Source organism: Tachyglossus aculeatus, chromosome 1 (assembly GCF_015852505.1).
Source record: "Tachyglossus aculeatus isolate mTacAcu1 chromosome 1, mTacAcu1.pri, whole genome shotgun sequence".
NCBI lineage: Eukaryota > Metazoa > Chordata > Mammalia > Monotremata > Tachyglossidae > Tachyglossus > Tachyglossus aculeatus.
In genome coordinates, this window is record NC_052066.1 from 154,353,021 (window position 1) to 154,369,305 (window position 16,285).

The window sequence follows — 16,285 nt, forward strand, 5'->3', positions numbered from 1 at the left end:
AGGAATGAAGGGAAGCAATAGGCTACTGGCCAAAACAAGAACATGAACTGTGAAAGCATTTTATTCCTGTATGTGAAAGGAATCTGATGAATTTAAACAAAAATTAAATGGGAGGACAGTGTTTAAGTATGCCCACATTTAAGGAACAGGGGACTTAAAAGTAAATTAGCAAAATGAATTTTTATCAGTTTTAATTGGCTTGGATGCTGGAATAAGGAATCTGATGAACACATCTGGGTTTTAATAAGATCAAGTTTGCTCATGTTGCTGGCACTCCAAAGCACCAAGATTGGCAGTTTCCTTTCCTAATTGAAAAAAGCCCCATATGTTGAAGTGTGAGGAGAGTGACAGTGCTCCTGATAGACAGCTTCTTCTCATCTTTGGTTGAGCTTTGGCTGTTCATTTTTCTGTGGAGTTTGAGTTAGCACCAAGTAAAAAACAAAAATCAAATGGAGTTCACGAAGGGAGAGTTTCGTTTTTCATGTCATTTAAAGGAGAAGAATTCACCTATCTAGCCCAGAGCACCAGAATGCAGTCATCTGTGCTTGGCACATTTTGTCCATGTAATTTTAATTTGGATGAGGAATCCTGTTGCTCACCCATTTCCTACCAAATATAGTTTGCAGAATCACTAGGCTGGGCATGGAGTGTCGAGGAGGAAACTTTCAGGGAATCAGAGGGCAGAGTCGGAATTAGGCATTTGCCATAAAAAAGAGAAGTCACCAAGCTAGAATTTAGACAAAAAATGGACACCCTCCTCAAACACTAGCATAACTCATCGCAGCTACTTTCTTCAGTCCTGAGAAACACAGTGAAATTGTACTTGGAAGAGAACTGTCTTCTCAGAGTTTATTTTCATCCTTCTAACTCTTCTCCCCAGACACTCTTTCATTCAATAAAAGAAGCATTATCTTTCAGTTACAAAACCGGCATGCATAATGAAGCATATTATTTTAAGTAGGTTTTTTTATGCTCCTTGTTCTGCTCAAAATTATTCATGCTCTTAATCAGAACAAAAGGAAATCCCTAGAAGATGGAAAAAATCATTCCGGATGCTGAGTAGTTGGAGTTCTAGAACTAGAATCAAAGTCCCTTTATTCATTCTTTCAATCATATTTATTGAGTGCTTCCTGTGTGCAGAGCACTGTGCTACTCGATTGGGAGAGTACAATACAACAATAAAGTGACACATTGCCTGCCCACAATGAGCTTACGGTTGAGATGGGGGAAACAGGCATTAATATAAAGAAATAACAGATAAATTAGAGTCTTGAAGTCCTCTCCCATTTCTTACTCTTGGCATTCCCTTAGCTAGCAATTATTGGCATGTGCCTCACTAACTCTTAAATGGGGCCACATCTTACCACCAACCTTGCTCCCCAGATATTGGAAAGACTGCCACCAATTCCTTTGGCAAGTCACTGTACTTCCCTGTGCCTCAGCTTCCTCAACTGTAAAATGAGGATTAAATATCAGTTCCCCCTCCTAATTAGAGCCATGAGTCCATGTGAGACAGGGACTGCATCCAACCTGATTAATTTTTATATGCCCCAGTGCTTAGAGTAGTGCTTGATGCTTAGTAAGTGCTTCTCAAATACCAATATTAATAATTACTAAATTCTTCAAGGGAAAGGAGATGCATTTAGGCCCAAATATTACTCCGTGATTATAAATAATGTGTGACTGTCAAGATATTACTGGCAGTGCTCATGGCGTGGAACATCATTAACCCAAAAAGAAAAAAAATCTCTAAAACTGAGTCTTTTGACCAGTTAAGTCAACATTTGACGTATTAGAGCTGGTTGTTGGAACTTTGCCAGAAGGTCCTAATTGCCCTTTTTAGGAGGAGGTGAGAAGTGTCCTCCATTCAGGGAACCCAGAGGTGTCCTGAAATTTTTACCTAATAAGCAAAAGTAAATGAATGGTGGTGTTTTTCTACTGTGAAATTTTCAAGGACTGTCGATGCCATAAAAGAGACTCCTCCAAGGACCAGGCTTAAATGCCGTTCGAAGGCTGTCAGAAATATTTGCTGACTGTCTGACTTCTGAAAAGTTCTTTAATTTACAAAAAGAATTAGATCATGAAGAAAGCTGTGGGGTGCTGTTTATTCTGACATACCAAACATATGAAGTCTGAGGAACATAAGAGGACTATGGAGTATTTTATCTGGATTAGTTACAACTTTTTTTTTCCCCTTGCCTCAAAGCAGAGTGTACTTTGACAAAAATCGTGTCTGGTGATGATGATGCTTAAGTCTTATTGGAACTGTCAAATGAAATCATTTTTCAGGCTTAACTCAGAAGGAAAGCTTTTTCAAGGTCATTGCAGGTCACTTAGCAATTTTTTTATTTTTTCGGCTACCTATTTATTGGGAAAAGTTTGGATGTGCCCACATCTCATCACGGGTGTTTCTTTGGTGTCTTAATAACCTGATGTGCTCTTGCTTGACCTGACACATGACAAAATTGGGATGAGGATCCGGAAAAAAAAAAATATAGCTTTTTGGTCACAAAAATTTCTCTCCTGCTGTGGAAGTATGGGGGTTTTTATGCATACATGGTGGATGAATTTGGAGAGGCTTTTGAGTGGCTGGGAAGAAAAGCGGTTCCTAATAAGGGCCTGTTCCAAACTATAGGGAACTGTTGTACTGCAGTTCTCTGTTGTTTATCAAACGGTAGTGGGATCAATCCAAAGGGATTGAGAAGTAAGTGGCTGGGTCAAAACAGTAAAGCAATCCCTTCTTCAGTGGGGATTCTGCAGCCGGGCTTGACTGAAACATATCCCTGGACCAATCAACTATCATGTGCACTCACCCAATGTCTTTAGACGGACTGATTGTCCTTGAAGAGGTTTCCAGACAGCTCTGGACCTTCAAAGGGTATCTGGTACTTGAAACCAAGAGACAGCTAAAATCCCCTTTTCCTTTAAAGAATGATTGCTCTCCCGGCTAACAGGCCCAGGAGTTAAATAGAGGTCAGAATTGTGGCTGGGGGAAGGGGATCCTTTTCCATGATTACCACATCTTCCCTTGAAAAGTGATTTGGATTTCATCATTTAAATTGACTACCTAGTTGTTTAACAGTGAACACTTTTCCCTATTCTTTCTCCACAGTGTAAGCCGCCCCTGGAAGTGAAAGATTTATTCTTAGATATTCAAGATGGAAAAATCTTGATGGCTCTGTTAGAAATCCTGTCAGGGCAAAAGCTGGTATGTATAGAGCTTGGGGATGAGGGAAATGCTTGGAGCTGATGTCTGTTGTATGTAGGTATCCCCTCAGATGCCATGTATCCTGTTTTTAAAATTACGGTATAATTGGAGTCTTCAGGGAGATCTAGCCCTTTTTCGGCACTGCGGTTTGTGTTATGCAACTAGGTTTTTGGCTCATGAGGAGTGTTTTTAGGTGTTTTTTAAGCAAACCTTCTTTTATAAATGCTTAGAGGTTTAAATTCATCCATAATTCATACTTACATTTATCTAGTCTGAAAGTAGACACCAGCTTCCTGAATTTTCAGACCCTCTGCTGAGAAATACTTCTGAGGCATCATTTGAGAGGAAGCAGCTAGGTGTTTTGGGGAAATGGGGCGGGGGGGGGGGCTATTTTTGCTCTATCATTCTGTCAATTATTTTGATTGAGCTCTTACTGTGTGCAGAGCACTGTATTAAGCACTTTGGGAGGCTGTGTCCCCTGGGGCCTTTTCAAGCTGTATCCCAACAGCTCTTCCTGGGGGTAGACTATCAGTGATAAACTTTATTTGGTTTCCTCAACAGAAAATGGGGGTGATGAGCACCTGCCACATCCCAGTTTGTAGTATTGTTAAGGCTGATTTAAAACTGTGCCTTTCAAGGGAATAATAATAATAATAATGACATTTGTTAAGCACTTACTATGTGCAAAGCACTGTTCTAAGCGCTGGGGGGATACAAGGTGATCAGGCTGTCCCACGTAGGGCTCACAGTCTTAATCCCCATTTTACAGACAAGGTAACTGAGGCACAGAGAAGTTAAGTGACTTGCCCAAAGTCACACAGCTGACAAGTGGCAGAGCTGGGATTAGAACCCATGACCTCTGCATCCCAAGCCTGGGCTCTTTCCACTGAGCCACGCTGCTTTGCTCAGGCCTTGAATTTAATTTGCAAGAGGAAAGGCAATTTTCTCTCAAATGTTTACTACAGTGCTCTGCACACTGTAGTTGCCCCCAAATATCTGTTGGTATCTGTTGAATGTTCACTGTGTGCAGAGCACTGTATAAAGTGCTTAGGAAAATACAGGATTATAAAGTTGGTACATAGAGTTAATATTGTTGATAATAGTACTAATGTTGTTGATGATGATGACAATGGCCTCCTAACTGACAAAATAATGGCTGGCCTTATTGGATGAGCTTAATGAAAATATTTTGCCTGTGAACAAATCTGTTCATGAGGCCAGTTGCTGCATGAAAGTGTTCCAGTAATAACCTTCAGCGAGTGTGCTCTGGGGCAGCAGAGAAACAGCATGGTCTAGTGGCTAGAACATGGGCATGTGAGTCAGAAGGCCCTGGGTTCTAATCCTGGTTCCACCACTTGCCTGCTGTGTGACCTTGGGCAAGTCACTTAATTTCTCTGGACCTCAGTTACCTCATCTGTAAATGGGAATTGAGACTGTGAACCCCATACGGGATATGGATTGTGTCCAATCCGATTAGCTGGTATCTACCCCAACACTTAGTACAGTTCCTGACACATGGTAAGCACTTAACAAATGCCATAAAAACAAAAGCATGACTTGTAAACATAATAGTTTGTAAGCATAGTAGGTCCCTGTTTACAGCTTGTACCTGGGCTTAGGGAGTTAACATTTTAAATAATGTAAATAATACTTATGGTGATTTTTTAGCACTTGTGCTATGTGTCAATCATTGAACTAGGGACTTGGGTAGAAAGAATATAAACTGATAGGACATAGTCCCTGTCCCACATGGTGTAAGCCCCTCCCTCTAGACTTTATGCTCCTTGTGGGCAGGGAATGAGTCTACCAACTCTGTTTTGTTGTACTCAGTACAGTGCTCTACACACAGCACGTACTCACTAAATATTGATTGATTTGAGCTCACAGTTCTCCAGTTGGAAGTCTTCCCTTCTGAAGCAAAGAGATGATCACTTCTAGGTGTGGTTGCTTAAGGAGCCCACCTGTAATTTCATGGAAGTTGAAGTGACCAAGTAGGGGAAGTTTCCTTTACCAGCCTCCATGTACATTTTCATAAAGAGACCCTCCTTTCATTCCTAGGTGTTCATTTAGAGTTGTCCCAGGCTCCTGGTTTTGGAGTGAACATTTCCAGATTTCAGTCACTATTGGCTCTTTCTATCCCCTTGAAAAACTGTGTCCAGAGCTCTTGTTGGCTAGGAAACAGAAACATCTGTTGCAGTCATGAAGAGGCTTGTTCAGTGATTTAGGAACTGCCTGATGAAGCTTACAGAGGATTCGGTTCAGTCAGTAGAAAATATTGGAGAAAGTCTTTAGAGAGAGCGGAAGAGGAGGGGCAAAGCGGGTAGATAAGGGAGAGGATGTAAAAATCCAGAGTGTAATTTAAAGAAAGTCTGAACTAATGTGCTATTTGTTTAACCTATTTCAGTTCTCACTACTCACTGGACTAAAATGGCTAACCCATCAAGAGTCTGAAAATAGCTGTCTTGATTTTCCACTTAAATTGCTAACCCCATTTCTGTTCCACATAGTGAAATGCATGTGCTGAAGCTTTGACCTAGCTAGTGCAAGGAGTCTAAGCTGTCAGCCTTAAATCTTTTTTTTTTTGTAAACCAAGCTGAAGCAAAATGTAGTTTTTTTTAATATAAAATAGAATCCATCACTCAGTGTTTTAAATTGTTGTATTTTGTTTTTATAGCTGCATGAATATAAGTCCTCATCCCATCGTATTTTTCGGTTGAACAACATAGCGAAAGCCCTTAAGTTTTTGGAGGACAGCAATGTGAGTATTTTATTTTGTGCAATGTGTTAATGTCCTTTGTTCATGTGATAGTGGTTGCAAGAAGAGAAGGCTTATTTGGCATTTCATGAGCCTAACAAAGGAGCATGCTTGTCTGTGCCTTAACTAAATTGTCAAGATTCCCAGTTCTAAATGTTTGTCAAAAGGTGGGAAATCCTTTTCACCCCTTACTGGCTAAAGGCACATTACATAGCCCCATCCCTCCACCCATGTAAATTAAAGTACATTGTCTCTACGAGTCTCATCCAGATTTGGTCCCAATAATAACTGTGTTATCTGTTAATCACCTATTTAACAAATGCTCTTTTTCGATTCAAACCGTAATCATGTTCCAACCCCCAAAATAGTCATCTCTTAAGTGTCACTTGAGAAACAAAGTTTGTAGTTTTGCTGATGTAAATTCTCATTGGGATTAAAGATTTGGAAGGTCTGTATTAAAGGAAATTGTAGGAATTACATATGCTGTGCAAGGGATCACTGGAGAGTGGGTGGGTGGCCGTGGGCCTTGGGTTATTTTGAAAGGAAACAGCCTGTATTTTTTAAACTCCTGGATGGAAACGATTTGCAACAACACAGCAGGTTGGTCTCCTGTAAATGAGGCTGAGATGAGCATGAGTCCAAGGAAAAGAGGAAAATGCGTTTGGTAAACAAAATAGGAATGGACAACTCTTTCAGGTCAATCTTTTTTTCTTTAATTGGATTCTCCCTCATCTAATTTTTCTAGAGCTCTAGAAATATTTCTCTTTTCAATGTACCCTGTGCTTTTGGGCCTATGTTCTTGCCTCTTCAAAAATCCTAAGAGGAGGCATCAGAGCAGAGAGTTATGAGTCTCGGTGCCCTGCGGGTCTCAGCGAGGCATCCATAGAAGCCAGGTCCCCACAGCCGTATTTCCAAGCAGAACTGTCCATTTGGCTGGACTAGCTGCCCCACGGTTCAGGCCTTCAAGGAAAATTTGTGCAGCTTACTCAGAGTACCGGGGGATGTACATTTATCCCACCTAGTGAGCAGCACGCTAAGCAGAGTTCTGGCAAAGATGTATGTGGAGCTCTAGACTGTAAACTCATTACCTGCAGGGGAGAAATCTACCAACTCTGTTCAATCTAACTCTCCCAAGTGCTTAGAACAGTATAGTAAGTGCTCAATAAATGTGATTGATTGAAACAAGTGAACCTGGGTCACAAAGAAGCAGACGGGTGTACGATGTTAATTCTGACAGCCCATCCTTCAGCTTCTCAACCTCCCAGAGGATTGTGATGGGCTCTGTGAGGGGGCAAAGAAACCTCGCACTCCGGCCTGTGGTCTGTCCTGAGAAGTTCCCTAGATGCCTCAGGTAATAGTTAATTTTGTCAAGTGCTTATAGTGTGCCAACCACTGTACTGGCAAAGATAATCATGTTGGACACAGTCTTTGTCCCACAGTCTAAGGAAGAGGGAGTAGAATTTAGTCCCCATTTTACAGAGGTCAAAACTGAGGCTCGGATAAAGTGAAGTGACTTGTCCAAGGTCACAAAACAGGCACGTGGCAGGGCCGGGATTAGAACCCAGGTCTCCTGACCAGTGTGCTGTTTCCATTAGGCGACACTGTATTTCTGGCATTTTCTTTAGTATCTTCCACAGCTTAGTCACTCCTTATATAACAATGATTATAATTAAAGTATTTGTTAAGTGCTAACTACATGCCAAGCCCTTTACTAAGCATGGGGGTAGATACACGATAATGAGGTTGGACACCATCCCTATCCCACATGGGGCTCACAGTCTAAATAGGAAGGAGAATAGGTTTTGAGTCCCTATTCTGCAGATGAGAAAACTAAGACACACAGAAGTTGCATGACTTGTTCAAGGTCAAAGGCAGTCCAACGGGGGTCTGGTCTAGACAATGACAGTGACTGAAGTATTTTGAATGAAATCTATACTCTTTGGAATTACTCAGAAAAGCAGAAGTTATTTTTTTTGCTGAATTGCCTGGAGAATTGAGTCTGTGTCAGTCTGACTCGGGGATAAGTCTGCAGTAGGAGAGCAGTGAGGGTTAAGGCAGTTCTCCTATTTTATTAAATCAATCAATCAGTCATACTTATTGATCACTTACTATGTGCAGAGAACTGTACTAAATGCTCGGGAGAGTATGGTACAACAGAATGAGCAGACACGTTCCCTGCCGAAACAAGCTTCCATTCGAGACGGAGAGACAGACATTACTATGAATAAAGCAGGACTTATGATTACTAAGTTAGAGTGATGCAACCTATGGTCTTGAAATCACAGGCTACAGTTGAGGGGTTGATTATCCAACCTATGGATTATCTGGGCCCTCTGCCCTTCCCCCCTCTCCTGTTACCCATCTTTTTTGATAGTTTTGCACTTCCCATTGGCACCACCCTCTGAGAAGGGAGAGGAGGTGAAATTCGCTGGCCAGTTTTATCGCTTTATTAGCAACTCTTGCAAAATAGGTGAAAACTTTTGAGCAAAGTAGGGACTATGGGGAGACCTGGAAATTTCATTTACCTAATCTGTCCCTGTTCCCAATGACCGAGGATATCTACTATTACAACTACTACAGAGAAGCACTGTGGCCTAGTGGAACGAGAACTGGCCTAGGGGTCAGAAGGACCTGGGTTCTAATCCTGACTCTGCCACATACCTGCCGAGACCTTGGGCAAATCACTCAACTTCTCTGTGTTTCAGTTTTCTCATCTGTTAATGTTCCTGTTCTCCCTCCTACTTAGACTGAAAGCCTCATGAAGGACCAAATTAGCTAGTATCTACCCTAGCGCTTAGTACAGTGCTTTGCACATATTAAGTGCTAAACAAATACCACAATTATTATTATTACTACGTAGCTTCTATGTGGAGCAGGTTACTGTATCATATATCACTGTAGACAAATCTCTGTTTTTTCAAGTGGTGTTTCTTAAGCATTTACTATACTAGGTGCTGGGCTGGATACAAGGTAATCAGTTTGGACACAGTCCACATCCACGTCCCACATGGGGCTCACAGTCCTTAATCCCCATTTTACAGATGAGGTAATTAAGGCACAGATAAATTAATTGACTTGCCCAGGGTCACACAGCACCAAGTGGAGGAGTTGGGATTATAACTCAAGCGCTTAGTACAGTGCTCTGCACAGTCAGCGCTCAATAAATACGATTGAATGAATGAACTCAGGTCTTCATGACTATACACTAGGCCATGATGTTTCTCTATTTTCTATTCTACTTTCTACTTTCCTGAAGTCTAGGAAAATAGCATCTACCTTCTTTTGCTTATTTTTGGCTTGATGATGAATTTTTTTGGAGAAGAAACTTTTTTAAACAGCTTAGTTTCAGATTTTTGTTTTATTTTGATGGCAGGCCAGAGGATAATACTAACCATAACTCTGTGATTTGGGGGAAATCAATGTATATCGTGTTCTCCCTGTCCCTCTGCTCCCTCTCCCCAATTCCAGTCTAAACCTAGGTTTGAGAAACACTTGGCCTAGTGGAGAGATCACGGGCCTGAGAGTCAGAGGACCTGAGTTCTAATCCTGACCCTGCCACTTGACCGCTCCGTGACCTTGGGCAAGTCATTTCTCTGTGCCTGTTACCTCATCTATAAAAGAGGGAACTGTGTCCAATCTGATTACCTTGGTATCTGCTATTTGTTGTGGGCAGGGAACGTTTCTACCAACTCTGTTTATATTGTACTCTGCCAAGCACTTTGTACAGTGCCCTGCACACAGTAAGTGTTCAATAAGTAAGATTGATTGCTTATCTACCCCAGCACTTAATTACTATTGTTATTATAATGGTATTTAAGTGCTTACTTTGTGCCAAGCACTGTCCTAAGCACTGGGGCAGGTACAAGGTAATCAGGTTGTCTCACGGGGGCTCACCATCTTAATCCCCATTTTCCAGGATGAGGTAACTGAGGCACAGAAAAGTTAAGTGACTTGCCTAAGGTCACACTACAGACAAGTGGCAGAGTAGGGATTAAAAATCAAGTCCCCTGACTCCCAAGCCCGGGCTCTTTCCACAGAGCCACACTCCTTCTCCAGTCCAGTACTTAATCCAATGTCTGGCACACAATAAGTGCTTAACAAATACTATTTAAAAAATAATAATAATAACTGAAACTGGACTGACCGTGATCCACCTGACAGTAGGATAACACCATGCTGAGGTTGTTTCTCCATTCCAATTATTTCACCTCCACTACTGGAGTGTGATTGATTCTGTACCTTGCCTCACTGAAAATCACAGCCAGTTACTGCTCCTTGATTTAGAAAGACTGGTATAAATAAATCCAATAGCGTGGAATAACTAGCCTACAGCCCATGTCTCTGGGTGACTTTGTAATCGTATAGCCATATGCTTCTTCAGTTCTGAGAGATTACCCTATCATTGTCTGCCATTACGAATTTGGCTTTCAATCACAGATTAAATGGCCATTTAATCCCCTTTCAAGATAGGAGTGAAGGATGGTGGGCAGCTAATGTGTAAAAGGCCATGAGGGGGACAGAGAGGGAAAAGCCTGCAGAGAAAAGGAAACAAAAATCTCAGTAAATTTTCATTTAATCAGAAAGATTACTTCATATCTTCCTCACCACCAGGTGTTTTTTTTTAATTCCATTTGAATTTTGCAGTGTGAATAGTGCCATGCATAACTTCGAGTTTTCTGTGTGATTTTCCCCAAAATATCCCTTGAGCATATCATCTCTTTTTATATAGGTAAAACTAGTTAGCATTGATGCAGCTGAAATAGCAGATGGAAACTCCTCTTTGGTACTTGGACTGATTTGGAACATAATCCTCTTTTTCCAGGTAAAGTCATTGCTATTCCCAGCTCACTTTCTTCATACTTCCCAAGATAACCTTCTAGCTGTATGTAACTCTCTGCTCTCATGCCTCCATCCTCTTGCTAATGATGTTTCCCCCGACTCAGAAAGGCTTCTCTCCCAAATTCAAACAGATCACAGCTCTTTCCACACCCAAAGCCCACCTAAAATCCCACCTCCTCTCTTATGAACTTATTGATACCCACCCTCCACATTTTTATAATAGTAATAATAACAATGATGGTCTTTGTTAATCACTTACTGTGTGCCAAACACTGTTTTAAGTGCTGGGGTAGATATATGGTTATGAGGTTGTCCCACATGGGGCTCACAGCCTTAATCCCCATTTTACAGATGAGGTAACTGAGGCACAGGGAAGTGAAGTGACTTGCCCAAAGTCACACAGCTGATAAGTGGTGGAGCCGGAATTAGAACCCACAGCGTCTGACTCCTAAGCCCATGCTCTTTCCATTAAAGCCAGGCTATTTTTATACATTCAGTTGTTTATCTTGACTACTTAGTTCTCCCAAGCGTTTAGTACAGTGCTCTGCACACAGTAACTGCTCCATAAATGCAATTGAATGAATGAATAAATATTAGAAGGTAAGCTCCGCATGGGCAGGGAATGTGTCACTTCCATGTTTTGTACTTCTCAAATGCTTAGTATATTGTCTTACTATACCAAGTGGACACTCAATAAATACTACCAAGGCTATTAATAATAATAATAATAATAATGACATTTGTTAAGTGCTTACTATGTGCAAAGCACTGTTCTAAGCACTGGGGAGGATACAAGGTGATCAAGTTGTCCCACATGGGGCTCACAGTCCTAATCGCTATTTTACAGGTGAGGGAACTGAGGCACAGAGAAGTTAAGTGACTTGCCCAAAGTCACACAGCTAACAAGTGGCGGAGTGGGAATTTGAACCCATGACCTCTGACTCCCAAGCCCTTACTCTTTCCACTGAGCCATGCTGCTTCTCACTGAGCCATGCTGCTTACTTTGCAATTAGTCAGTTAATTTCATTGACAGTTATTTGGTTCCAACACAACAGATTCTTATCCACGGAGAGTAGAAATAAAAGTTAGTGTTTGGTCCAGATTTATAATCCTAGGTTCCCAGAAAGAGACTCCTTCAGTCCAGCTTGTGAGAAATTTGTAATATGTTAGGAATAAAATCAAGGTATGCTTGGTGACCCTATAGTCTATCTGGGCCAGTTGATTCTGAACTGAATCTCTCCTCGAAGGTGAGCATCAACTTTTAAAAATTTCTCCCCCAGGGATTCTTCAGCTTTTTTTGAAATTGTCCAGTGGAACTAGGGGAACCGAATATTTTTTTTAAAAAAAAAAGCACCTCCAACTCAATAGGGTTATTTTTTAAAAAAATGCTTAAATGAGATGTGAAGAATCTTAAATTGCCTGCATGGAACAGATAATCAAATAAGCAAATTGTGTAATGGAAAACTGCAAATCACTCATGCAGTTAACCATGGCGGAGGAAATTCAGTGTTGTGCATGGTCTTTTGACTAGCATTTTTTAAAAGTAGATTTTACTCAATAAGATTTGAGGAAGACAACAGTGGCTGGTTGCCAAAATCAGTCATTTTGTAGGGTATGTGAATTGTTTTCTCTATCAGCATGGTCAGGGAATTAGTTTTAGACCTGGGAATGTATTCTGACTTTTGAATTGGCTCCTCTGAAAACAGCCACTACCTAAAAGAGAAATGGTCGTTTGTTTATCCTTCAATTTCTGTTTTAATCACCATCTCACAGTCAAAGCAGTGCCCATTTAGGGTTCTTACATAGGGTGTTAATTATCGTGCATAGTAAGAATGTCTTTGTGATTCATTTTCCTGCTCAATTTCCCGTTCATAAATCCCACTCCATTTCTACTTTGCCTGTGAGTCCCATGTGGGATAAGGGACCATGTCCAACCTATCTTTTATGTACCCCACTGCTTAGTACAGTGCTTGGCACGTAGTCGGTAATAGGAAGTATAAGTATAATTTGCCTTTCTGACCAAGTTTAAACAGTTCTGCTCACAAATCCATGCTACTTTTCCCCCAAGTGGAACTTATAAAGCACTGATGTGATACATGGTTTGACGTTCTGCTTTGCCTTCCCCAGATTAAGGAGCTTACTGGCAACCTAAATAGAAACTCCTCCTCTTCCAGCCTGTCGTCTGGACTTGGAGGGACTGATTCAGATTCTTCCCACCCCACCACTCCCAACACTGAGAAAAATGTGGCTGTGTCAGTCAAGGACCAGCGAAGAGCCATTAGAGCCCTCTTAGCTTGGGTTCAGAAAAGAACCAGAAAGTAAGTCAACTCCCTCTTAAACACCTTATGGTTTTCTCTATCTTTTGTTAGATGTAAACTTGCCACATAGAAAACACTTAGTAAATACTATCATTATTTTTATTCAACTACCAGAGAGTGAAACTAGGTTAGGCTGCAACAATGGAGGAGGAGGAGGAAAACTTTCCAAGTTGCAGTCGCTGAAGAAAGAGCTAGCAAAACAAAGATGCCGCACATTCTCAAGACTTTTGACTCTCTCCAATATCTCTTCAGAACTTAATTTTTAACAACTTAAATTCTGTGTAACTTGCTTTGCTTGATATTCAGACCAGCGTGAACAGAAATAAATGCTGTACTCTTTTTGGTGGTGAAGATACTGGATGTTGGAGACCTGGGATGTCATGTAGAGTTTCCACACGCGGTTAGATTTACTTTTATGTAAAACTAATTACCACTTTTTTTCCTCTTAAAACAGAAGCAAGAGCAACAGCTCAACCCTGAGTCTAGTCTCCCTCTCTGTATCAGGTTGTCGTTCACCAGACTCCCCATGAAACACATTTTTGTATTGACAGTCCATCTGCAACCAGTGTAATTTTAAAAGTGGAATTTCATCACTTGCTGTACTTTGCATCTGAGGCTAGAAGTTTGCATGCCCAAATGATGTGATTCCTTTGGATGGGCAGGGAGGGTTGCAGATAATAAATCTCAGGTTGTGTAGGTAAATGTGTTATCCCTTTTTTTCCTGTAGTATCCTCTCTGGGAGCAGTTTTTGCAGTTAATTGTTTGTTGACTAGAATGATCCTGTGGCCTTTATACTTTCTCAATTAATCTAAACCATGAAGTGAAGGTAGAAAGTTAGGGAACTTTCAACAATAATAATTACTTAGAAGTCATGTTCTGAGAGGTGGGTAGTATTGAGAGTGGGGAAATTGTTCTGAGAGATGGGTAGTATTGAGAGTGGGGAAATCTCTAGACTGTGAGCTTGTGAGCAGGGAATATCACTGTTTATTCTTGTACTGTACTTTTCCAAGTGCTTAATACAGTGCTGTACACTCAATAAGTGCTTAATAAATATGATTGAATGAATAACCCAGGATCACTGGGGGAAAATAACTACAGAAATATTTTTCCACAGCTACGGCTATTTGAACAAACAGCTTTAAAACTGGAGGCTCTTTCATCAATTGCCCATTTACAGAGGAGAAAGTTTAGTACATAGAAATTTAGAAATGTAATATTTCTTCGTTGACTTTTGGTCTGCTGGACCCGCCCTCATTTTTTTCCATTCCTTAATAGAAATCCTTGGGAAATATGAAGTGTGAGTCCCATGGTTGGGTTTAAAAAATTTATTTGCTGGGTAATGGGCTGGAGGCTGAGAGCACCAAAGCAATCTCTCAGCTTCTGAAACCTGGTTGACTAACCGTTTGGTTTCCATTTAGGAGACAAGGCTGCTGCATTTTGTAGATTTGTGTGAACTCTGATTCGTGCCCTAATCAAGTGTTTTTGTCATTGTTTAGATACGGGGTTGCAGTTCAGGACTTTGCGGCCAGTTGGCGGAGCGGTCTTGCTTTCCTGGCCGTAATCAAAGCAATAGACCCCACTTTAGTAGACATGAAGCAAGCTCTGGAGGATTCAGCTCGGGAGAACCTGGAGAGAGCCTTCAGCATAGCACAGGATAGACTTCATATACCTAGGCTTCTAGAACCAGAAGGTAACAATCCCCTCCAGGTTTTTGCCTTAATTTTTTAAAATGTTCCCTGGGATGGAATTACAGGAGGTCATGGGTTCTAAACCTGGCCCTGCCACTTGTCTACTGGGGTAAGGCACTTCTCTGTGCCTCAGTTGTCTCATCTGTAAAATGAGAATTGAGACTGTGAGCCCCACGTGGGATTGGGACTGTGTCCAACTCTATACGTTTGTACCCACCTCAGCGCTTAGTACACTGCCTGGCACATAGTAAGCACTTAACAAATACCATTATTAGTAGTAGTATTAATACTAATATTGATTATTAATGGTATATTATAATATACCCAATGATATAATATGATATTAATTATTGTTATTTATAATGATGATGTTTTATATGCCACGGCTTCACACAGCTCCATGTATTACTGAAGCCCAGATGCGTTTATTGACTTCAGGGCTTTTGCGGTGCTATTACTGGGTTACCCCAAAAGCTTAAAACAGTGCTTGACACATATTAAGCACTTAATAAATACCGTCATCATTATCATTACTACTATTACATCAATTCTGACATTGACAGGAGGAGTGGGACTCTTGGAGGAACAATTGATGATCGTCCATCAGTCAGTGGTATTTATTGAGTGCTTACTATGTGCAGAACACTGTACTAAGAGCTTGGGAGACTACAATATAACAGAGTCGGTAGATACATTCACTCCTCACAAAGAGCTCTTCCTTCTTTAGATGCAAAGGTGAAAACCATTGTATCTATCTCTCTGCTTGCTGCTGAGGTGAAAGCTAGTCTACATCCTTCAGACATGTACACATACATATCCATCCTCAAATTTAGCTGACCTTAGAGAATATTTAAAAAAAACAACAACCTGAAACTGTGTTTAGGTAACCACCTTCAAATCTATATTCTGTTTTTAATAATAATAATAATGGCATTTATTAAGTGCCTACATGTGCAAAGCACTGCTCTAAGCACTGGGGAGGTTACAAGGTGATCAGGTTGTCCCACGGGGGGCTCACAGTCTTAATCCCCATTTTACAGATGAGGTAACTGAGGCCCAAAGAAGTGAAGCGACTCGCCCAAATCCACATAGCTGAACCCACGACCTCTGACTCCAAAGCCTGGGCTCTTTCCACTGAGCCATGCTGCTCTCTTTATGTGATACACTTGAGAACTGTATCTTAATCTCATTTTACAGATAGACACTTGGCTAAGGGGAGGAAGAATGTTCATATCACTGAGTAGAAAAGGCAATTAACTGCCTAGGGAATGGGATAGGGCAAGGGTTCATGGTTCCTATTTTGTATTTGGTAGGGGTATGGTCACAGCTCAATATTTGGTGATTTAATTTCAGATGTAATGGTGAATACCCCAGATGAACAGTCGGTCATGACCTATGTGGCACAGTTTCTAGAGCACTTTCCAGAACTGGAAGGAGTAAGTTTGTTTTCCCTTCGTACTCCCTGAAATCCTTAATT

At 41.0% G+C, this 16,285-nt stretch overlaps 1 protein-coding gene across 1 annotated transcript in view; it reads left to right on the top strand.

The window, feature by feature from the left end:
- Positions 1-16,285, top strand: part of CLMN (calmin) — a 133,756-nt gene that overhangs the window by 91,336 nt on the left and 26,135 nt on the right. Inside the window, exons 3-8 of the mRNA XM_038766346.1 lie at positions 3,113-3,208; positions 5,883-5,966; positions 10,693-10,785; positions 12,930-13,120; positions 14,617-14,810; positions 16,162-16,244. Coding sequence (XP_038622274.1) covers positions 3,113-3,208; positions 5,883-5,966; positions 10,693-10,785; positions 12,930-13,120; positions 14,617-14,810; positions 16,162-16,244 — 741 coding nt within the window. The remainder of the gene's footprint in view (positions 1-3,112; positions 3,209-5,882; positions 5,967-10,692; positions 10,786-12,929; positions 13,121-14,616; positions 14,811-16,161; positions 16,245-16,285) is intronic.